The sequence below is a fragment of the Maniola jurtina genome, chromosome 24 (genome assembly GCF_905333055.1).
Source record: "Maniola jurtina chromosome 24, ilManJurt1.1, whole genome shotgun sequence".
Classification (NCBI taxonomy): Eukaryota; Metazoa; Arthropoda; class Insecta; order Lepidoptera; family Nymphalidae; genus Maniola; species Maniola jurtina.
The window spans coordinates 3,077,259-3,102,148 of record NC_060052.1 but is presented as its reverse complement, the minus strand read 5'-3'; the positions used below and the strand labels follow the sequence as shown (position 1 = coordinate 3,102,148).

At 36.0% G+C, this 24,890-nt stretch overlaps 2 protein-coding genes across 2 annotated transcripts; one reads left to right on the top strand and one right to left on the bottom strand.

Annotated features, from left to right (window-relative positions):
* Positions 1-744: 744 nt before the first annotated feature.
* Positions 745-5,942, top strand: LOC123877518. The gene is made up of 4 exons (XM_045924321.1): positions 745-1,058; positions 1,439-1,617; positions 3,221-3,508; positions 5,586-5,942. The coding sequence occupies exons 1-4, from the start codon at positions 745-747 to the stop codon at positions 5,804-5,806; spliced, it is 1,002 nt and encodes a 333-aa protein (XP_045780277.1). The 3' UTR covers positions 5,807-5,942.
* A 6,627-nt stretch (positions 5,943-12,569) lies between these two features.
* LOC123877562 lies at positions 12,570-14,312 on the bottom strand. The gene has a single exon (XM_045924379.1). It carries the CDS (start codon positions 14,160-14,162, stop codon positions 13,398-13,400), a length of 765 nt encoding a protein of 254 aa, XP_045780335.1. The 5' UTR covers positions 14,163-14,312; the 3' UTR covers positions 12,570-13,397.
* Positions 14,313-24,890: the final 10,578 nt, after the last annotated feature.

Genomic DNA, 24,890 nt, shown 5'->3' with positions numbered 1-24,890 from the left:
AGTTCAGTATTAGTTCGATACAACTTATGTTTTCAAAACTGCATCAATGAAGCATCTTAAATAAACCATTTTTTATTGATTCATTGCTGACACACGCTTGACCACAATCACTTCTGATGGATAGTGATTAGGTGGGCCGCGTTTACGTAGAAGATACTTAATCACTCTAGTTTTATAGATACCCGGATTTTAATTTGTATAAGACACAGATCGCGGAACAGTGTTCCAAACCATGAGGATTGTTATTGATTTTATGATACAGCTACATTCAAGTGACAACCCTTCTCATTCTGAGAGGAGAGTTCTTAGTAGTGGGGCGGCAATGGGTTGATATGATGATGCTCAAGTACGCATTCATCATTTTTCACAAACAGTTATTCACTTTAGACAAACTACACGTCTAATTACGCCATAGAAATAAAACAATGCTTCCTTACATGCCCTGATTGCATAAGTTGGCGTAACAACTAACATGTAAATTGCACTCTCACTGCAAATCATGGCAAGCAGCTACACCACGAATTTTCACCTTATTGTTATCGTTAGTCCACACGTGGGAACAGCCCGTGACTGGGCCTCGGAAACAATGGCAAAGTTCACTCGAACATAACAAGAAAAGTCTATAAAACAGACCAGGTTTTGTTACAATAAAGTATACGTAATATCTGAATCGAAGGAAACAGTGGTGCTTTAAACTGAAATGCAAATGATCTCTTATTAGCTGGAATTTTTAATTTTCGCAAAATGATTCGTAACTTGCCATTAATATCTCTAATAGTTTTGTCAGTGATTGTCGGGATAATACCTATACAGCATCAATTGCGAAATGATGGGGATATAAAAAGGAATGGGGTAGAGGGATCGCCATTGAATGAGTGTTTGAGTGCGCCTGACAGGGTAGAAGTGGGGGTGTGTTTCGGTAAAGAGTTGCTGTATAAACTAAATGATTACGATGAAACTGATTCCTTCAGTTTGACGACTGGTGTCACGTTTATACGAGATGAGAAGCTGCCCAGGGATATTGGGAGCTTTCTGGATAAGGACCCTTTGGATTTCCGGTAATAAATTACCTATTTTTACAAAAAAAAAAAAACAAATTCATTCAACAGCAATTTGTCTTAATAGAGAGCATCCTGTGTACTCAAAACTATAATACATTATGAACAACTTGTTAATTTTTTAGGATTCCTCACTCAAAGGGTGCCAACGGGGCCGTCCGTCTATTTGCATTGTTAGTATCTCATGAACCGTAAAAGGTAAAGAGTTGGGATTTTTAAAAACGGTGCTATAACAACAAATAGTAAAAAACCAACGGCAAATTTTAAAATCTCTGCCATGCAAATTAGAAAAAATTAAGAAATTCATAGTACGCATTATGTTGTACGATGATATGAGTGTGAGTGTGTGGTTTTTATTTGTGCTTGATCGATATTTCTAGATCGATTATAGAAGATGCCAGTGGCCTGATTTCTAAGCGTTCATTACACTGGGACCTCGGGAAGGTCTACCCAGGTCTGGCGATGAAAGTAGGACCGACGCTAGCCAATGGAGTTCTTGAGTTTGTTCTGGACCCTCGAGTCAAAGACAGATCGTATCAGCTGGGTCAAATGACCACAGGTAAGACAATTATTACTATCAACAAACTAAATGGGGGACGTTGTCCTATAACCATTAAGTGAACAATGTAAAATAATTTGCTCTTAGAAGTAATCTATATAATGCAAAATAATAGGTCATCAAAAGGTAACAGACTAACAGACATTTTCTCATTTAAAAATTAAGTATGGAATAGTCAATAGTATGGATATTATAATGCAGAAAAATCGCATCCCAATCAGTTCAGTAGTTTTTGAAGAAAATTGTAATATAAGTTGACAGAAATGAATATACGACTTATAAGCTGTTATAACACAATAACGTAGTTTTTTTACGACTTTTAAAAAGAGCGAGGTCCAAAATCCTGTCCTAACTTGTAAGTTATAACACAAAACCTAGTTCTTTCGTCTTTTAAAAAGAGCGACCTTCAAAATACTGTATAATTTCTTTTTCTTAGTTTTCTAATGACGGCATCGGTTTACTATTGGAAACGAAATTCACGAAACTTTATAAATCCCAATTTTCCAAACTTGCTTTCGTTTTCCACACAACGCCATCTACTGTGATACATCAAAACTTCTACCTCTGCTGAAAGTCAAGGTGACGCAAGCCTTGACTTTCACGGTTCCCTTGACTTGGCATTGAATGCCATCTATTAAAGATGCTCAGAACTAGCAATGCAATCTCCAATAAGTGCATAAGGCATAACATGCACTTCGAAGCACGGAGGAGAGCTAAAGACCTTTGGATTATCAAAGTTGGTCACCCATCCAGTTATTGATTTGGGTCAAAATACTTTTGGTCAACCACCGTAGTTGACTTTTTCCCATACAAGTGTAAATTAAAAATAACACTCCCGACAAGTGAAGGTTACAGTAACTAGAAAAGAGCTGATAACTTTCAAACGGCAAATTTTCAAAATCCATCGTTTCCCTTTCATTTAATTTATCAAGTTTCTTAGAGAGATTTGATCCTTATAATTGATCCTAACGATCTATGCAATAAAAGTACAGGTTGTAATTTTTACAGATTTTAGTCGGTTCGATTCCCGGGTCTGGCAAGCGAATTTTTGAAAATCTTTAAATGCAGTTTTCTTTTCAAAAATAAAGGGATGTTTTCTTGGAGTAAAATTTTCTATCTACAGTATTAAGAGTACTTTCCCTTCAGGTGGCATTACAAAATTCCACCCTGTCTCTTTAAATGTAGTTGGTAACTAGCTGTGCCCGCGACATCGTTCGCGTGGAATAGTGACTTTTCGGGAAGCATGTACGTTAAAAATGTTCGCCGTGATTCTTTAAATTGACATAACTTTTTTATTTATGAACCGATTGACATGAAATAAACACTAAATGTTAAGTGAAGCTTACTACAATATATTAGTGAAAACCGTATCTAAATCGAATAAGCCGTTTCTGATATTAGCGTGCACAAACACACAGACAAACAGACAAAAAGACAAAAAAAAATTAATTACAATTTCGGGTTCGGCATCGATATAATACAACCCCTGCTACTTTTTTTTTATATATTTCCATTGTACAGACACCACTTTTCGACAATTTTATTATATGTATATGTAGATTACTTTTTGTGCCATAGTAAAATGTCATTATTATATTTTCAGGTCGTCTGCTAACACGAAACCTACTCCTACCATTCCTGTTGGGTATCAAGTTCCATATCGCCACATTACTGCCTATACTACTGGGCCTTGTATTGCTGGCAAGCAAAAAGGCTTTCCTATTGGCTAAAATAGCTCTCTTCGCTGTGACGCTGTTCACAACCAGTGGTTCAAACTATACCGGCGAGCATAGCTTCTTTGAAAGTTATATAAACCCTGAATCATCCTCATCTTCGTCTGCGAGTGAACATAATGGATATCACCATAACTACCATAGTTCTGGTGCAGGAGGTAATTTTTTTTTATATTTTAAAGTACACATAACTCGCAACTCGCAACACACTAAACGCGCGCGTACGCGAGTACGATTTATGTCCTTTTTTCTAAAAATTTGCTTACTACAGGAAGTAGGTACTATATACTATTTATCACTAAAAACATGGGAGTTTAGAAAAACTGATGTTGCTAAATGCTCTCATAATTCAAAATTATTCTTTGCAGTTCGCCGCCCAGTTTCATGACAATTTATACCTCCGTGATTATGGTTAAATATATTTTAGTGATTTTACTGACCGTCAAAGTTTAACGGTAACATAACTTTAACCGCCTGTCATGCAAATGTATCTAAATGGGATTTTTAGATACATTTTTAGAAATAACCTGTGACATAGCACTTTGTGACATGTTTCAAAAAAACGTTCCCCATTCTAAATTACTAATCTATGTTACTCCAGATACTCCCAATTCAGATTCTATGTGTTCAGTGCATAAATTACTGTCTGCATTCCAAAACAAATAGTTAGACTCGTAGACATCTATCAGTAAGAACGTAATTTTCTTCATGACCTAGATTTCAAGTAGGATTTGTTTTGGCTTGTCGATTCCGCATACCTGTAATATTATGAGGGCATGCATATCTTATGAACCTTTAATTTTGAACTTTTTTTTTATCAATAGTTAATAGTTTAGTAATAAAATACGATGAAAAAAGCTTCGACAAAAAAGATATTATTATGTATAAAAATTAATATTTGTCTGTCTGTTCGTCCGTTCATTTCTAATGCGTTTGCGTATCGTTCATCCAATTAAGTTAAAATTTCGTATACCGAGCTGAATCTCATTTTCTGTATCTCATCTTAAAAATAGTTAATAACGCACGTTTTTTCTCATTTTCATGACGTTATCTTCTGAGATTCGGATCGTTTTATGGCCGCAGGTCCTATTACTTCATGCAGATGTAGTATTACAAAACCTACATCTGAATATTTTGGATACACATAACTTTAAAGTTTGATAACAATCACTTAGTGAGTACGAAAAAATTAAAGATATCTTACTACCAGTAATAATAACCAAATAACAATGAATTTATCCTTATAAGTCGAGGGCTTTCCTAAAAGCTTTGCTAATTATTTAATACTGCAATTAATTGTTTACGGATTCTTTAGAGAGTGCCCTATAATTTTTGTGATACTGGTGAAACTAAGCCTATAATAACAGAGATTAGAATAAGCAAAACCAACTTGCTTAAAATATTTTCTAAAACTAATATCTAACTTAAATTAACAATGCTAATTAGAAATAATTGTAGTACAAGTAACTGTTTGTCTGTATTTGTGTCACAAGAGACCAAAGTGATATTTTGTTCCTCAAAGGAGTTATTTTGAATTCAGAATAAAGCGAAGGACTCAATAGTAGAATACTGAGCGAAGCGAGGAACTCAATATACGCCGTCCAAGAACAAAATATTTTGGCCCGTGTACTTAACAAACACTATCTTTCATCACTACGATTCGTCGTTACTTGATTCGTTGTAAAGGTCCGGGTGACATAAGCTAGATTTTATAATTATATATATCGTTATATATGAAAAAAAATTGACCTAACGGATGTTACTTCAAAAAAAGTGGGACCCTCCAAAAAATTTTTTTGCTATTATATCGAGTGGGATGCCAAATGAAAGAGGAGAAAATTATGAGTTCATTAATATAAATGTACTACAACATTAAACTGTACCAAGCGACAGAAAAACAATTTTACTATAATAAACTAGTCTAATCTAGTGTAACTTTTAAGGTATTTTTAACTTCCTCACTTAGGGTTCTTATAATTGTTTTGCCGTGATTTTGGGGTCATCAAAATCCTACCTAACCTACTCTTATTTTTTTTGTAAAAAAATCTTATAGTAAAATTTTTGTAAAAGTATCTTATCTAACTTTATACTTTTATCATATTTTTGCTGTGGAATGTTTCTATTTTCATCTATTTAGGGTTAATAAAGATTCTGTGGTGTTTAATTTTGTAATAAAATATTTAAATATTTCAGCTTTTATTAAGTCAAAGTCAAAGTCAAATATTTTTATTACAGGTTACTACAAACACCACCACCCAACCGAGGATCACAGCGAACGTTACTATTACAAAGAGAAATCTGACGTGTCAGACTCCACAATCTCACCTATAACCCCCGGCGAGCTAAGAGACAGACTAGCGAAATTGTTCATAACCAAAAGCGACAACATTAATTCTCCAAGGGAAGACGTTATAAACGCAAGAAATTATGCGTGGACACCTATCAATGGTGGATGAATAAGGTGCAAGAGACGGTTCTGCCCGCGAAATTCAAATTTAATTTGGTTTTTCGCAAATTTGTAAATAAACACGACAAAGTAGGCTTATGGCATTCTAATTTCGACAATGGCAGTATCATCTTCACAGGATTACATAAAAATCTTTACTTGAAAGTGTTCAGTTTAAGAAATCAGTCAAAATAATGAGTTTGACATGAGTTACTCACAAATTAGTCGTTAATATAGCTAATTTCTTAAACTGGACCATTTAAAGTAAAGATTTTTATATAAATCTGTGAGGATGATACTGCCATTGGTACAATTAAAGTGCTATAAGCCTACTTTGACGTATTAGTTTACAAATTGCGAAAAACCAAATTTAATTTGAATTTCGCTGGTAGGCCCGTCGCATCCACCACAATAAAAACATATTTTGAATTTATTTTAGTATAAGCTTGTTGTCTGATGCTCTAGTGTATATTTTTAATTTAACGTTAACTATTCTTTTTCATTTCTTGTTTGGTGGCTTTTTGTAGTGCCAGACCAACACAATGAACTTCCCCGGTGTTGAGTAGCTTGAGGAAGCGTTAGCTATGCGTATATCTGTCATTTTTAACTTTGGAAAAATTCGTAATTTGACAACGACTCCAAATAAAGCTTACTTACATACAGTTAACGTTAACTTAATAGTTACACTAGAGCGTCTGATTTGACGATGCGTTAGTGATGCGGCATTTGTGTCATCAGAGCAGGATCAAAGTCAAAATCAAAGTCAAATCATTTATTCAACACTTCTTCAATGTCAATTAATATGAGTTAACTTTCATTGACCCTCCGATCCCGTCAATTTAACCATCCCTTGCGTTTAAAACATCTTTTTTTTCCTTCCAAAATAAGAAAAAGATTCTTCTTATTATTTTAGGATTCCATACCTTAAAAGTAAAACGGAACCCTCATTGGATCACTTTATTGTCTGTCTGTCCGTGTACTCGAGTACGGAACCCTCGGTGCGCGAGTCTGACTCGCACTTGGCCGGTTTTTTGTTATTCTTTTGATGCCATGTACTGTAAATATGATAATTAAGCCAACCGTCTACCAATACCGCGCCGCTAACACACCGACAAAATACGTAACAAGGTAATAGTGTTCCACAAAGTACCTACCATAGATCCTTTGCCTTCTACTGCCACACTATCTGAAAGATCTTCTAGTCAACTAGTCAAAAAATGTATTGTACTTCCATAGTACCAAACTCAAAACTTCATATACTTAATATAAATCATTTTGTATTTACTTCTCTTGGAATTTTTGTATGTTCCATAGTTTTATGAATAAACTTTAAATAGTCATCTACTGTGTTTTATTACAAACTAGCTTAAGCCTATGACGTCATCTGAAACCCCTATTCTACCCCCTTAGGGGTTGAAATTTCAGAAATCCTTTCTTAGCAGATGACGTCATAACAGCAATCAGCATGCCTTTCAGCCCGATCTTTCCAGTAGTTTGAGCTGTGCGTTGATTTGATTTTCCGGGATAAAAAGTAGCCTATGTCCGTCCCCGGGATATAAGCTAACCCTATACCTTTCGTCAGAATCGGTTAAACTGTTGGGCCGTGAAAAGGTAGCACTTTCACATTTATAATATTAGTATGGATTATTTAGTATTCTAGTTAAAAACAACAGCTAGAACAAGCATTTTTTATTCCACAAAACAAAAAGTCGTGTACGAAGTTTCAATCAAATAGGTCATTTCGATTTTATTAGCAGTATTTTTATTTATATTCTTAATCTACTCCCACTGCAGTTTTTTATTTCAATGACACTCCATGTGTAAAAGGGGCCACCTGTATATTGCCTATGCGATTTTCCGCTCTGAATAACTTGAAACTTCCATTAATTCACTTATTTCTCACTCGGTCAGTACTCGGATGTATATCCGACGGAAAAGTATGGAAGAATAAGGAAATAAATAAGTAAGATAGATAGATAACATAAGTAAGATAGTAAGATAGATAGAGAACATTTTATTGCACCCAAAAACACATGTAAAGGAACACACACAGAAAGAAGAAAACAGAAAAAACAATTGTGTGCAAAGGCGGCCTTATTGCTTGGAGCAATCTCTACCAGGCAACCTTTGCTGAAAGGAGAAGCTAGTGTTGGATAAGATTGGCTATATTTAGAAATGCTATAGGAATAATACATGAATTTGAACAATAAATATTTTTTTGTTCAATACTTTCGACTGCACCACAAATATTTTCATTCTATCGATTTTTTTAGCCTAATAATTTTTCGAATGCACCACAGATATCTTCATTCTATCGAATTTTTTAGCCAAAAGTTTTAGTTTTCGAAATGAATTGTAGGCCTTAATGGCTTTGGGTGACGTGAAATCATAGAAAAATAGGCTATTTTTAGGCTACCTTGATTTTAATTTAGTTTTTTTTGTTTGAAAGGTGGCTTGATCATAAGTGTTCTTAGCTATAATCGAAGAAAATAGATTCAGCCGTTTGAAAGTTATCAGCTTTTTTCTATGTAGTTCTCTTATAGAGGTTTTTGTGTCGGGGGTTTTTTAAATTTTGAGTTATATTATTACCTACTAGAGGATGCCCGCAACTTCGTCCGCGTGAATTTAGACCTTTAATAGATCCCGTGGGAACTGTTTGATTTTCCGGGATAAAAAGTTCCCTATTTCGATTACAGGGACGCAAGCTACTTCGGTACCAAACACAAATCGGTTGAGTGGATGGGTCTCTAGGAATCCCGGGGGAACTCTTTGATTTTCCGGGATAAAAAGTAGCGTATGTCCGTCCCCGGGATATAAGCTAACCCTGTACCAAATTTCGTCAGAATCGGTAACATTGTTGGACCGTGAAAAGGTAGCAGACAGACAGACACACTTTCGCATTTATAATATTAGTATGGTTATGTTACCTAACAATTAAGAACTGTGTCTCTACCGTATAACTGCAAAGCGTAGATTTATAATCAGCCACCTCTACTGAGCTCGCGGTGTTCTTGACTTTCATCGTTTTTTCATTAGCGTTATCGTCGGAGTCTTGAGCATCGCGTGAGAAGACTACATGCTCAGCTTCATATTCTGCGTGTTTCCAACATTATGCCAAGCTTTCTCGATATTTAGGGATCCGTGTCTCGAGAAAAAAAGGAACCCTTATAGAACCACTTCGTTGTTCGTCTGTCGTGTCTGTCAAGACCCGTCAAGGGAATCAAAACCTATACCTATAGTATAGGGTACTTCCCGTTCACGTAGAATTATGAGAGGTAGGTAGCAATGTCTTATTCCCGCGACTTCGTCCGCGTGGACTACACTAATTTCAAAGTCCTATTTGACCTCCTTAGGAATTGAATTTTCAAAAATCTTTTCCTAGCGGAGGTCTACGTCTTAATAGGTTACATCCCAAAAAAATTAACAGGGCTCTCTCCGTCACGTACTCCATACAATCGTAGTCCCAATTTCATTTGAATATTCAGCAACCATAGTCCATAAAATTTTGCAGACATATTCTAGAAACTAATATCTGTGCCTGTGGTGTTTTAGATTTTTTTTTAAACATGTAGTTTTAAAATAACAGGGGCTCAAAGATTTGTATGTGAATTTTTGAGACCGCGTAACTTTGAAACTGAATATTTAAACCGAAATCTGGGAAACCACAGGCATAGAATATTAGTTCCCGGAACGTTTCTACAAAATTCTATTGAGTATGATTGGTTAGTATTCTGATGTGAGACGAACTACGTTTGTATGGAGCGAGTGACGGAGAGACCCCTCTTAAAAAGCGTTAGTTCTTGTACGATAGTACGGAACCCTTCGTGTGCAAGTAGGTACAGTTCGCACTTGACCGGTTTTCTTATAACAACAGCATTGGCACTGAATTGGGCTGAGTAACTGAACGGATTTGCTCCGATTGGTGTTTGATGAATCTAATTAGTACGATAGGCAGATTTATTATGTTTTAATACTGCACATAATATTAATTTTATTTGTATTTAGAAAACACATCTCGATCATGATTTACATTCTTGATAATACTTTTAATCTCATAGTTTTTCACTGTGCGATATAATAGTAATATATTATGTTATAGTCTAGTCAAAATAGACAGTCAAGGATACAATAATTCGCATAGAGCTAAAAATTGCTACGAATGTTAGACAGACAGACTGACAACAAAGTGATCCTATAAGGGTTCCGTTTTTCCTTTTGAGGTACGGAACCCCAAAAATGGATAAAAATATGTCGGATCACAAACAAAGACAACAAAAATACCACAAATATCATTTCGGAACGTAGATACCTTCCTTTAGTTTCGATTTGATATTTAGATCTATTACGATAGTAATTTTGATGTATTAAGTTTGTAAGTTATCGTACTCGTAAGTATGCTAATATACTAAGTATACTTATATTTGAATCTAATCTAGATCCTAATATTTTGATCGAGTGTCCTAATTGAGGTTCGCGCGACATGTTTGGTTAGTATGAGAATTTACGCCTTACCAACCTTGATAGAATTCGAGCATCAAAACACGTCAGGTAAAATATCGTATGAAGTTTGAGCGATTGCTAATTAGAACAATGTCTTAAGTTTCGGCATAGAATCAACAGTTCCAGCGATGTAAAGCGTCCTACGAAATGCGATCACCCGATCATCACAGATCTGCTTGAATATTGATTGAACTCGCAATCAAATGTACTCATATCGAAGGCATCGTCACTTTTGTGATTTTTGTGACCATCACGTGAAAAAACCATGCGATCCTTGTTTGGCACGTCACTATGATAGCTCGATCCTTGCACTAACTTCAGTTAGGGAACCTGTTCAGCATTAGTTTGTTCAGGGATTCGTACGAACTAATCCGTGCGATCTTATTATCATTAGGATGTTTAACGTTCCAAATTAAAATTCAAAGTATTTTTATCCAAATAAACTTTTACAAGTGTTTTTAAATCGCCAAGTGCAACTACCACTGGCTCGGAATGCGAGAAGAACCAGTAAGAAACTCGGCGGTTGCTCTTTTCAAATATTCGCACGTGCGACTCGCATCGATCATTCGCGTGATAATCGCGACTACTCTTACACCGAGTTTTGAAATTTTTGCAAGACTGACGCGATCATTCGTCGTCATGCATCACGCTGCACACATACTATGCATTTAATTTAAATACATACCATAACTCATACTAAGTAGGAAAATAAATAATTATACATAGGCATTTTAGAGATCGCGGCATCATTTCCTGCCACATTCTTGAGACAATCGGACTGAAGGTCTGAAGAGCTGAAGGCACCAATACGTGGTCCGCTTGCTCTAGCAGCCATCGCCACTATTATTATTTTTAAATATAGGTTGGAGTGCACTTGCCTAGAAGATGACTATTCACTCTTTAATTGACTTAAATAATACCCATCCTACGCCATTGAACGCGATGTTCAACGGCGTTTCCCGTTAAATGTAGATGTGGCCACGATCAACGTTTGGCGTTAGACGATTTTAACCCCAATTGGCATTAGACGTTAGCCGTTCAAGTGTGGCCACTCAGTTTAATTCGTTGATTATCGCGATAATTATGGCGTTGTTGGGCATTGACGTTAACCTTAATATAGCCGCAACATATAAATCACCAGTTTCTTGACTGATATGGCTATAATGTAGGTTTATTAGGTACAGTAAAACCCTAAGGAATCAAAAAATGCCAAATCTTTACCGACCGGTTAAATATTTTAACTATTGAATCCATACTTCCATATACTAATATTATAAATGCGAAAGTGTGTCTGTCTGTCTGCTACCTTTTCACGGCCCAACAATTTAACTGATTCTGACGTTTGGTACAGGGTTAGCTTATATCCCGGGGACGGTCGTATGCTACTTTTTATCCCAGAAAATTAAAGAGTTCCCACGGGATTCCTAAAAACCCATCCGCTTAACCGATTTATATGAAAATTGGTACCGAGGTAGCTTGCGTTCCTGTAATTGACATAGGCATTTTATCCCGGAAAATCAAACAGTTTCCACTAGATCTTTAAAAACCTAAATCCACGCGGACGATGTCGCGGGCATCCTCTAGTGTTATATAATACAGCCCGTGCGAAGTCAAGGGCGCAATATTACGTACCTAATAAATTCATTATCACCACCATGATCAACCCATCGTCGGCTCACTACTGAGAACGGTTCTCCTCTTAGAATGAAAAGGGTTTGGTCATGGTCCACCACGCTGGCCGCCAATAAATACGTAGTAATGAACTCTGTTTGAGATTAAGAAAATCAATTTTACGAATTTTTAACCCCCGACCCAAAAAGAGGGGTGTTATAAGTTTGACGTGTGTCTGTGTATTTGTCTGTGGCATCGTAGCTCCTAAACTAATGAACCGATTTTAATTTAGTTTTTTTTTGTTTGAAAGGTGGCTTGATCGAGAGTGTTCTTAGCTATAATCTAAGAAAATCGGTTCAGCCGTTATGTAAGTTTAATATAATAAATATAAAGTTATCAGCTCTTTTCAAGTTACTATAACCTTCACTTATCGGGGGTGTTCTAAATTTTTTATTCACACTTGTCAATTATAATTATTATACTGACCACGATAAAATTATCAATTTCATTTTTAAAATAAAACAATTTCCGGGTTTAAAATATTTATCGCCTTCCCATCTTCTCTAAGAACATTATTGATATATTTATAATACATTGTAATACATAAAATGATATATACTTATGTATTCATACAACATACATCCAAATAGGTGTAATTATACTGTAATAATAGTAACACTAAATACATCATAATAATATCATCAACATATCAATACATTATTTTGTTAAATAATTATAAATTATACGTAAACAAAAATATAATTATATAAAAGGTACTCGCGTAACCACCTTGTCTTTAATCGACAATTTTATATATTTTATATATAAATACTATAATAAATAAATGTAATAGGACCCGGTATATAAATAAATAAATTAAAAATTGGACTTATGATCTACTAAACAGCACCTCAAAGTACTTACTCACTCGTAAATAATTAAATAACTAACAAATTATTAATAACATATAACTATTACCTTAACCTATTTTTACAAAATTGGACATTTGGAATTATAGGAATGGAAAATGCACAGTACCCGTCGACTAGCCTAATCATTATCAAAATAAAGAATAACCTAAATAAATATTACACAACTAACTAATCTAACACAAACGTAATATTTCATTATTAACGATATTTGGTGCAACTGATTACATTCAAATCATTCAACGGACGTAACATTACATAAAAAACCTTAAACTATTTACATATAACTAGATACACTGGTTATTTACTTGTTCATGCGATTAAATATGTTGGATATGCATACGTATAGCAAAACGTTATAATGTATTAATTAACTCTCGTCTAAAATAAATTAAGTGTCGTATGAATTAAATTACGTAGCTTAAATAAACACTGTCTCCAACTTGCGAGTGCAAAGTAGCCAAAAAAGGCTTCGGAGGTAATAATAACGAGTGGAAATGCCGTGTCGTTGTTTTATTTTGTAAAGGGAGTCGTAAGCGATCTTCTAACGGATTTATTTCTTCACTGGGCTTTGGCGTACGCTCTGTAAGCCCTGTCTTGGGCTGCAGCCTCCTCTTCAACGCTTCGTCTGTAGTGACCTCCTGGACCAGTTGTGTCAAAGTCGTTCCCATAATGGGAGGACGAGTATGTATGACTCTGTGATACCTGAGGATGCTTGACGATCTCGTACGTCGTTTTCTCGTGGGCTTCTCCCCCGGCTACAAGTTTCTTCAATCCAATAATAGCAGACAAAAGAAGAGCGATCTTACCGATTAACAACGCTTTGCCAGCGATCAGAGCGATTGCCTGGAACGCCATAGCCACGAAAGTCCCTTTGATCGCCACACCAGCCATAATTGGACCGATCATTTTCTTCAGTTTGCCTCTCGCCTCGTTAAATGACCTACCGAGATCAACTCCAATGTTCTTCGGGGACAGCACGACTCGATGCGTTTGCAGCAGTTTCGAAGACGCCTGATCGAAGAGTTGGTCCACTTCGTCTGAAGTCAAGGAATTCAAATCGCCTTCTACTACAGAAGAGGGGAATGGTTCTTGTTCAGCATTCCGTACTAAGGAGAGACCGTGGAAGATCGGCAGTTTCTCCATTCTGGCGGCGCGATCCACTAATTTGACCGCTTGGATCTTGAAACACTTGAGGAGTTCTGATGATCTGTCGCATTTGTCGTACACACTTGCGAGGAGCTTTGCCCCGAAGCCTCCGAAGGTGTCGGCTGAGGACGTGGCCAGGATGACACAGAAGCACAGGACTATCCCGCGGGGTAACATCGTGATAAAGACCGCGGATGTCCCGTCGGCGCTCGTGTGCGGTCAATGCGGTTGCGTCTATTGAAATGTGTAGAAAACACATGAGCAGTGGCATTTATCTATTTTCACCGGGAACTGCATTTATCTATAAATCTTTTAGAGCGTGCAATCGTTGCATCGTATCGTCGCTCACTGAGGCGTGCCATGTGCTCGTTGGCTGCTGTGGCAGTGTGCGGGAGGCGGCCATGTGCTGGTCAACCGACCTGAAAGAGGATAATGTTCTCAATGTCAAGGTCGTTGTTACTTTTCAGGATTTCTTTGAAATGCCTAAAATTTGATAAAACACAATTCCTTCATTATGACGTACAAGATAATGCCCGTGACTTCATCCGCGTGGAGTGATGTTTTTTAAAAATCCCGTGGGAACTCTTTGCTATTCCGGGATAAAAAGTTGCCTACGTCGCCTATACGCAAGCTACCTCTATACCTTTCATATAAATCGGTTAAACGGATGGGATTCAAAGAATCCCGTGGGAACTCTTTGATTTTCTAGGATAAATGTCTATGTCCTTGCCCGGGGTGTAAGCTAGCTCTCTACCTTTCATCAAAATCGGTTAAACTGTTGAGCTATGAAAATCTAGCGGACAGACAGACACTCTTTCGCATTTATAATATTAGTATGGATACACAGACCTCTCAGCTGCAATGTGGTCAAAATTATATTTGAGTCTCATAAGACTTAAATAAATTTTTCATTTAATTTCTCTTATTTTTACTTTCAGTTATCTAAAATGTATAGCAACATCTGCAGATATGCATCGATGGATGAAATTGCTTGGCTAAGTAAACTTATTTCATTGCAGAATAACTTTATAGCTCATATCATAGCCATGAAATCAGTATGAAAGTAGAACAGGAATCTCAATCAAATGAAACTTCAATCTTATCTATGAAATAGTAGCTGATTCTGGCGACTCTGTTCGCGTGGATGTAGGTTTTTAAACCTCGTGGGGACCCTTTGATTTTCTGGGATAAAAAGAAACCTTGTGTTAATCCAGGGTATAGGTACTTGTTCTATCTCCATTTCACATTTTAGCCAATTCCATCCAGTAGTTTTTGCGGGAAAGAGTAACGAACATACACACATACACATACATATTATACGCATATAAAATTTCGCCTTTATAATATTAGTGTGATAATCGAATACGTATATATTTTGTGCGGTCAGTGATCTTAAAAATTAATACTCATACATTTATAAATAATGTATTATCACAACTGCAATCTAACCCATATTATCATATAGGTTGTCTGGAAGTGATCACCAAGTGATAGACCTATTTTGTAAATATTGTGTAATTTTTTTTTTCATAATATGTTAGCTCATAGCGGCATATAATTTGTGTTTAATAAAGAATTGTTATTTCATTTACAACTTTAAAAAAAATATGGAAATTTGAAGAATGCCCGGGTATTAAAACTCTAACTGCAGCATATTGCAGGATGCGTAACTAATGATCTTACGATAATACGACGCGATGGCTTGATTGATTTAGTATGCAAACAGTTATTTTTAACCCCCGACCCAAAAAGAGGGGTGTTATAAGTTTGACGTGTATATCTGTGTGTCTGTGTATCTGTGTATCTGTCTGTGGCATCGTAGCGCCTAAACGAATGAACCGATTTTAATTTAGTTTTTTTGAGAGTGTTCTTAGCTATAATCCAAAAAAATTAGTTCAGCCATTTAAAAGTTATCAGCTATTTTCTAGTTTTCTTGTAGAAAAGAAGGTTAACTAACCGTTAGGTTCATAATATTAGGTCAATTGACAAATGTCAAGCTGTCGAGATGGACGTTGCCTACATACATAATTATTTATTTGAAAATTATGTTTTGGAAAACTCAGATACTTTGGATAGCTATAATCCTAGAAAATCATTTCAGCCGGTTCAGCCGTTTGAATGTTAGCAGCTCTTTTCTAGTTACTGTAACCTTCACTTGTCGGGGGTGTTACAAATTTTTAATTTACACTTGTTTAAGATTTAAGCTATGTTTTGATGGTGTCTTTGGTATTAAGCTAATGCTACGAGGGTTCCAAAATCATCATCGCCAACTGATACATTTTTTAATCAGTCCTTTCAACATTGCAAGTTAGCCCTGGACTACAATCTCACCTGGTGGTAAGTGATGGTACAGTCTAAAATGGAAGCAGGCTAACCTGGAAAGGGTATGGCAGTTTTCATGAAACCCATACCCCTTTGGTTTCTACACGGCATCGTGCCGGAACGCTAAATCGCTTGGCGGCACGGCTTTGCCGGTAGGGTGGTAACTAGCCACGGCCGAAGCCTCCCACCAGACTAGACCAGAAATTTAGAAAAACGTCCACTCCTGGACACAGGTCTCTTGTACTGATTTTCACACAAATCTTAGATTGCAGCATCACTTACCACTAAGTGAGATCGCAGTTAAGAGTTTTTATAGTGGAATGGAAAAAAGCATAGAGGTAGTATGAAAAAAAATTATCTTTTTATGCCTGTATATTGATTCATTATTGTTACATGACATCAATACCATAGATCGCTCTGCTAATACTTAAGTGTCAATGTCATGAAAAAAGGTTAGTAACCTTGCGCGTGTTACAGCGACTTATGCAATTATCGCTAATCGTTAATCTAACCAGTTATGTTTAACAGATTGCGGTTAAGCAGGTAATTTTGTTATTCGTCATGCCACTGTATAACTAATGTTTATGCATTGATAATATAATCCATTATCTTCTTAGCATGACTGAAAGACATAAGGTGAGTGTAAATTGAATAAACCAGTCAATTGCGAGTCGGATTCGCGCACCATAGGTTCCGTACTATGGTACAAGAAATAACATTCAACAATTTCGGATTTTTCCCTTTACTTGTGCTATAAGATATTGGCTACCTGCCAAACTTCATGATTTTAGGTCAACGGCAATTAACCTATAGATCTTGACAGACAGACAGACAGACAGACAGACGGACAGACGGACAGACGGACAGACAGACAGACAGACAGGCAACAAAGTGTTCCTTTTTTTATCTGGAGTTCCTAGTTCAGAATTACAAATTTTTGCACTCTTTAATAATAATAATATATTATAAATGTAAAAGTGTCTAGCTGTCTGTCTGCTAACTTTTCACGGGCCATCCCTAAAATCGATTTTGACGAAATTTGGTACTGAGAATTTTCGGGATAAAAAGTAATTTAGGTCAGTCCCTGGGATGCAAGGTATCTCTGTACCAAATAGATTATGTTTGCGATTTCGTCCACATGGATTTAAGTTTCTTAAAAACTATTTGCTTTTTCGGGACCAAAAGTAGCCCATGTCCATCCCTGGGATGCAAGCTATCTCCGTACCAAATGACAAAATCAGTTAAACGGATGGGCCGTTTCAGACTACACAAGAATAGACTTCACAAAAAAAGAAAACTGATTTGACAGGCACACAGACAGGCACACTTTCGCATTAATTTTATTATTAGTATTAATTATAAGTATTGATTAGTATAGTTTTAGTATGGAAGTATGAATAGTTTGGAAGGATGGATTAGTATGGATTTATTATGTACCTACTCGAGGTATGGATAATTCCTCGAGCCCTGAAAGTAAAGTCATGTCATATGCATGTCACTTCGTAACTAAAGTCCGTGCAATAGTGCCAAGTGCAAGGCTACGCGCGCGTTTTATAGCGGCCTTAGCAATGAAAGTCAGTACAGTTACAGGGGCTTCACGCGGTTACCTAAGTCTATTGTTATAGTCAAAGTCAAAGTCAATAATAGGTACCAAAATACAATTGTGGAATTTTTGTACAGGTCATAGATCTACTAAACCGCACATGGCCAGCGTGGTGGGTTTCAAACAAACTCTTCTCATTTTGAGAGGACACCCGTTCTCAGTAGTGGGCCGGCGAATGGGTTGATTAAATGTTTTGAGTCAATTTAGAAACTATTTCCCTCTGTCGTGAATAGTACCTGGGACCAGCGATAAGACATCTCCGCTAATACCTATAATAATACCAATTACAGAAATAAATAGAAAATCTTAACAAACTTATTTTCGAAAATATTATAAGTTTGGGAGTTACGAGGGAGCAAATGAACATACAAACGATGACTACTAAAAATATCTAAAAAATTCCGTTGTATTATTCACAAAATCTGCTGTACCTGTACTCTGTACTATACGGAAGCGTCATAAATCCATTCATGTGTAGCATTTAAATTGTAAATGAATGTGGCTTAGCTTATACAATATGGATAAACTTAACAAGTCGTAATTTAAAAAAAAATTAAATAACGACTACCCTGCCAAAAAACTTCCGCCATTTTCAAATTTTTTACATTTTAAAATGGCGCCATACAAAATAAAACCTTTTTTTCAAATCTATATGTTTTTAATACTCTCCCTTCGTGATATTTTTTAACCGACTTCCAAAAAAGGAGGAGGTTCTCAATTCGTCGGGATCTTTTTTTTTTTTTCACTATGAGTTGGTATGCCGTGCCAAAGTATGTTTGGCTGGCTGGATCTATTGGGTATGTATTTCTTGGGAACAAAAGAAAAGGGGCCTCAATTCGGTCTTATATTAATAAGTCCACGCTACGCTTCTGCTTTCCTTAATCCTAGAGCTTATTTCATAGCCCAGTTTTTTGGTAATTTTAGATGGAAAGTTTTCCGGGAATTTCGCAAATTGGTGGTTTTATAGATTTCGATGTGCTTTTTCCGAATTTTTATTTTGCCACCTCACCTTTTTGAAATTTATAAAACCACCAATTTGTAAAACTCCCGGAAAACTTTCCTGATAAGCCCCTTTTTGAGCACGAAATGACTGGACTATAAGAGGATTTATCATTTATTTATAAACCCATCATATTTATTGTTTATTTATAACTCATAAATATTATATATGTTTAGTGTATATTGTGTATTTTATTATTTATAGTATTACATTATTTAATTGTTTAAATATTTATTTTAATATTATACATTAATGTATATTATACTTGCACCACCTACCTCTAATATCTATAGCTATGTCCTTTGCACCATTTTGGTTGTCTTGAAAACAGCGATAATGCCGCCAAATTGTACCTACCTGCCTATATTTTGTTTTACTTTGTATGTGTTTTTAACCCCCGACCCAAAAAGAGGGGTGTTATAAGTTTGACGTGTGTATCTGTGTATCTGTGTGTCTGTGTATCTGTGTATCTGTGTATCTGTCTGTGGCATCGTAGCGCCTAAACGAATGAACCGATTTTTATTTAGTTTTTTTTTGTTTGAAAGGTGGCTTGATCGAGAGTGTTCTTAGCTATAATCCAAAAAAATTGGTTCAGCCGTTTAAAAGTTATCAGCTATTTTCTAGTTTTCTTGTAGAAAAGAGAAGGTTAGATAACCCTTAGGTTCATAATATTCAAGTGTCAATTGATAAATGTCAAGCTGTCAAGATGGACGTTGCCTAGATATACATAATTATTTATTTGAAAATGATTTGTCGGGGGTGTTGAAAATTTTTAATTTACACTTGTTGCTGTATTAATTTTGTGGTGTATAAAGTATATTCATTTATTCATTATCATTACATTTTACTGATATTTCTTACATAAGTATGTTTGGTTAGTATTCAAATGAGAGCCAAACTACGTATGTCTGGCGCGCACTACGAATACACTCCTCTTAATATCCACTCGACCTTTTAATCTCATTAGGGACACAATGTACCAAGTGGTGAAAGGCCACAATTTTGAGAGATAATTTGTAGTAAGCACCTATCTCTTCCCATGAGAGAATTTAGCGTGACACATAGTTTTTTAATACGATACCAAGCGGTCAAAGCCGAAATAACCGGCCAAGTGCGAGTCAGACTCGAACACCGAGGGTTCCGTACTCAGATATTTTTTTCAACATTTTGCACGATAAAGCAAAAACTATGATGCATAAAAAATTAATTAAAATCTGTTTTAGAATGTACGAATAAAATCCTTTCATGTTATACCCCACTCGGTAATTATCTTACGTTGAAAATTGAAAATACTAATTATTTGTTCATGAACATATTTTAAATTTTTTTTGTGATGCAACCACAAATTCACGATTTTCAGATTTTTCACTTTACTAGTGCTAAAAGACCTGCCTGCCTGCCAAATTATAAATGATTCCGACATTCTGATGACAGACAGACAGACAGACAACAAAGTGATCGTATAACGGTTCCGTTTTTCCTTTTGAGGTACGGAACCCTTACTGTATCTCAAAAGGAAAAACGTTATGCGTTTGTTGTTTGTCATGAAAGTTATGCGTTTTTAGGGAAAAACACATAACTCCAAAAAGTTAGGAGAAGGATGTACCTACTCGTGATCATACCCCATACTTCTCTTAATCAGGAAACCGACGACGTCTTAACTCCTTATTCTGTTTGTAATTTTTAACCCCCGACCCAAAAAGAGGGGTGTAATAAGTTTGACATGTGTATTTGTGTATCTGTCTTCGGCATCGTAGCTGTTAAAATAACGAACCGATTTTAATTTTTTTTTTTGTTTGATAGGTGCCTTGATCGAGAGTGCTCTTAGCTATAATCCAAGAAAATCGGTTCAGCCGTTTGAAAGTTATCAGCTCTTTTCTAGTTACTGTAATCTTCACTTGTCGGGGGTGTTATAAATCTTTAATTTACACTTGTTATTATTATTATTAACCACAAGGTGATAACACTGCTTCTAAATAAATAGCTGTTGAAAATATTAGAACAAAACCGGTTATTATCTACATTATACTGTCACACAAACAATAGGCCGTTTAACGTGTGCATACAAAATCGCAGGAAGCGAGAAAGTAGTGAGTTTGAACCACTATTTACCCATGTGTCAAGGTTACGCACCCGAAAATTGGTGTAACTTATTATACTTGTATCGTTTCTCTTGTTTGATGTTTTTGAAGACATATTAAACTCGTATGTTTCCAGTATATGTATGTATGTATATACTTTATTGCACCACAAAACACAAACGACAGGTTACATAAGTGTAAATTAAAAATTTATAACACCCCAGACAAGTGAAGGTTACAGTAACTAGAAAAGAGCTGATAACTTTCAAACGCCTGAAACTGAAGGTTCGTTTCAACTACAAACCAATTTTCTTGGATTATAGCTAAGAACACTCTCGATCAAGCCACCTTTCAAACAAAAAACTAAATTAAAATCAGTTCATTAGTTTAGGAGCTACGATGCTTTTTGGTTCGGGGGTTAAAAAGATGTATACCTACATAAGTTTCTTATAGATGCACAACGCTCCCGCTATTTGGACATAGAGACCTATGGAAGGAAAGGAAAGAAAGAAACGAAAGAAAGAAACGAAAGAAAAGAAAGAAAGAAAAGCGTATAAATTGTGCAACACATCATATTATAATATACCTAGGAGTTGATTATACCGGCCATTCCCCGGCCCAAAATGCCTCAAGCAGAAGAAGCACCAGAGTTAACTGTTAGAGAGAGAACCAATGTGTGCCAGACCTTCTTTATTTTATACTAGCTGTGCCCGCGACTTCGTTCGCGTGGAATAGTGACATAAATTGACATAACTTTTTTATTTATGAACCGATTGACATGAAATAAACACTAAATGTTAAGTGAAGCTTACTACAATATATTCGTGAAAACCGTATCTAAATCGAATAAGCCGTTTCTGATATTAGCGTGCACAAACACACAGACAAACAGACAAAAAAAAATTAATTACAATTTCGGGTTCGGTATCGATATAATAACAACCCCTGCTACTTTTTTTTTATATATTTCCATTGTACAGACACCACTTTTCTACAATTTTATTATATGTATAGAAAAGCTGAAAGTTTCCCTGCGTATTGTCCCCAACACAGGGAGGAACGATCAGCGACTAAAGTTTGGATCATGGTGGCTTTGGGAGATAACAAATGATAACGATAATAATAATTACAAATGGGAAAATGCATCTGTCTATGTTTTGTACTATGTTTTTACGGTCTATCTGTTAACGAAGTTTTAACCCGATTTTGACGTTTATTATTTGTTGTTGTTAAATAAAAGGTACCTACCTATAGTTTCTTCTTTGTTTTCTGTAAGTGTATGTTGTTTGTGTGTGCAATAACGAATTCAAAAAAAAAGATTCCGTAGGATTTTTGAAAACCTATAGCTACCTACCTACGTAGATAAAGCCACTGGGGTCATTTACTTCCTAATAAAAGCAGATAACGCATTGAAGCTTCCTCTGGTACTGCAAATATTCAACTAGTGCAAATTAAAAATTTATAACACCCCCAACAAGTGAAGGTTACAGTAACTAGAAAGGAGCTGATAACTTTGAAACGATTTTCTTGGATTATAGCTAAGAACACTGTCGATCAAGCCACCTTTGAAACAAAAAAAAAGCTAAATTAAAATCGGTTCATTAGTTTAAGAGCTATGATGCCACAGACAGATACACAGATACACATGTCAAACTTATAACACCCCTCTTTTTGGGTCGGGAGTTAAAAAGATGGTATGTTACCCGTAGGTTAGTAACTACTTAGCCACTGCCGAAATATCCCAACAAGATACAACCTATTCAAACCAAAAAAATGGCGTACGTTTAAAACACTTATCTTTTCACATCTATTACAAGATGCTGTTAACAGCGTAATAATAATTAGCCTCTAACATCACTTAAACAGCGAAAGTTTGATACTTTTACTGGAGAAATTAAATGTTCTTTCATACATAATTCTGCAATTTGGAACCCAAAAGTAGTTACTTTTATGTTTTGTGCAATAGATTTACTCATTGACATACGTGATTATGGTTTTTAGTCAAGGCATAATAAAGTATGTAATTCAGTATAATACGAATCGGTAGAGTGGTGATAGTCCAGTGGTTAAGATGTCAACTTCCTATTTAGGCGGTCCAGGGTTCGACCTCGAAAACGTACCGCTAACTTTTTGGAGTTACCTGCCAACCAAACCAAACTACCAAACTTCCAACCAAACTTTGAAAATATCGGTGTAATTACATCGAAAAAAAACCGGCCAAGTGCGAGTCGCCGACTCGCACACTGAGGGTTCCGTACTCGGGTTTTTTTCCAACATTTTGCACGATAAATCAAAAACTATTATTCATAAAAATAAATAAAAATCTGTTTTAGGATGTACAAGTAAAGCCGCCCTTTCATATGATACCCCACTTTTTTTTATTAACTATAGGTAAGCGCTTGACCACAATCACACCTGATGGAAAGTGATGATGTGGTCTAAGATGGGACGCGTTTACCTAGAAGGTGCCTATTCACTCTTGTTTTAAAGATACCCGGATTGTAATTGGTATAGTTATCTTATTTTGAAAATTGAATCACATTTTAATTTTTTTTTAAGTGATGTCACCACAAATTCGCGGTTTTCAGATTTATTTCTGTACTTGTGCTATAAGACCTACCTACCTACCAAATTTCATGATTCTAGGTCAACGGGAAGTACCCTATAGGTTTCTTGACAGACACGATGGACAGACAGATACACAGAGAGACAGACAGACAAACAGACAGACAACAAAGTGATCCTATAAGGGTTCCGTTTTTCCTTTTGAGGTACGGAACCCTAAAAACGGGTGAATTGAGTTAACTCCTTTTTGTAAGTTGGTTAAAAATACGAATGTCCTGCCAAAAACGAACTAAAAAGACTTTTGTCTTTTTCACATTTGAAAATGCCATTGAGCAGCTATATTTTTTAAAAATTAATTTATAGTCAGTGTCGCTTGGCATGATGTACCTAATCTTGATTCATACATCCAATCTGTTAAGGCATTTAGAAGTAGTGGTGGGATAAGGAAACTCACGAAACATTACACTCTTTTTTGGGCAACAGTGTAAAAATATGACGTCGATCCATTTCTCCGTTGCGGCGTGATTGAAGGATAAACCAACAAACAGCAAACAAACACACTTTCGTATTTGTAATATGGCTAGTGATATTATAATCATGATAGCAATGCACTAATGGTCATAAGATATGCATGCACATTAGAATAAGTAGGTAACTAGAGAATGATGAGTTTTGCGATATGTTCTCATTGAGCGAGGTTTTTTCATCTGAATAAATTATATGTAATTGTACGTATTTACTTACTTCAATAACTCAGTGACCCAATGAGGATCTTGGCCTCTTGGCCTTGTGCAATGAAGCGAGCTATGTGGGTGTTTCTCTGATGGACAAAATCCGTAACGAGGAACCAAAGTAAGCGACATACTTAAGTCAAAGAATCAGCATGCTGAAGTGGGAGTAAGCAGGCCACATCTACCGCAGAATTGGTGGCCAATGGTGCAATCGTTTTCTGGAGTGGAGATCGCGTACCAAAAAGTGCAGTGTGGGAAGACCTCCAACCCACTGGACTTACAAAGCGGAAAGTGGGTGGATGAGGAAGGCGAAGGACCATGTGTGGTGGCGCTCTCTCGGGAAGGCAAATGTCCGGCAATGGACGCAAACGGGCTGATTAATTGACGCCTTCATGAAAACTTGACGTTTTATCTACGAGCATACTCCTTAGGTAATAAATACCTCGCGTTGTCCATTGGGGATGTTTTGAAAACACTCGCTAAATACTCGAAGTCTTGTACGAGTATCTGCACGTCAGATATAATCTCGGAAATTAACGTTTTGAATTTTAGGTGAAATCGCAGATTCCTGAACTTTTCTTGTACTGTAATGATAATAATAGT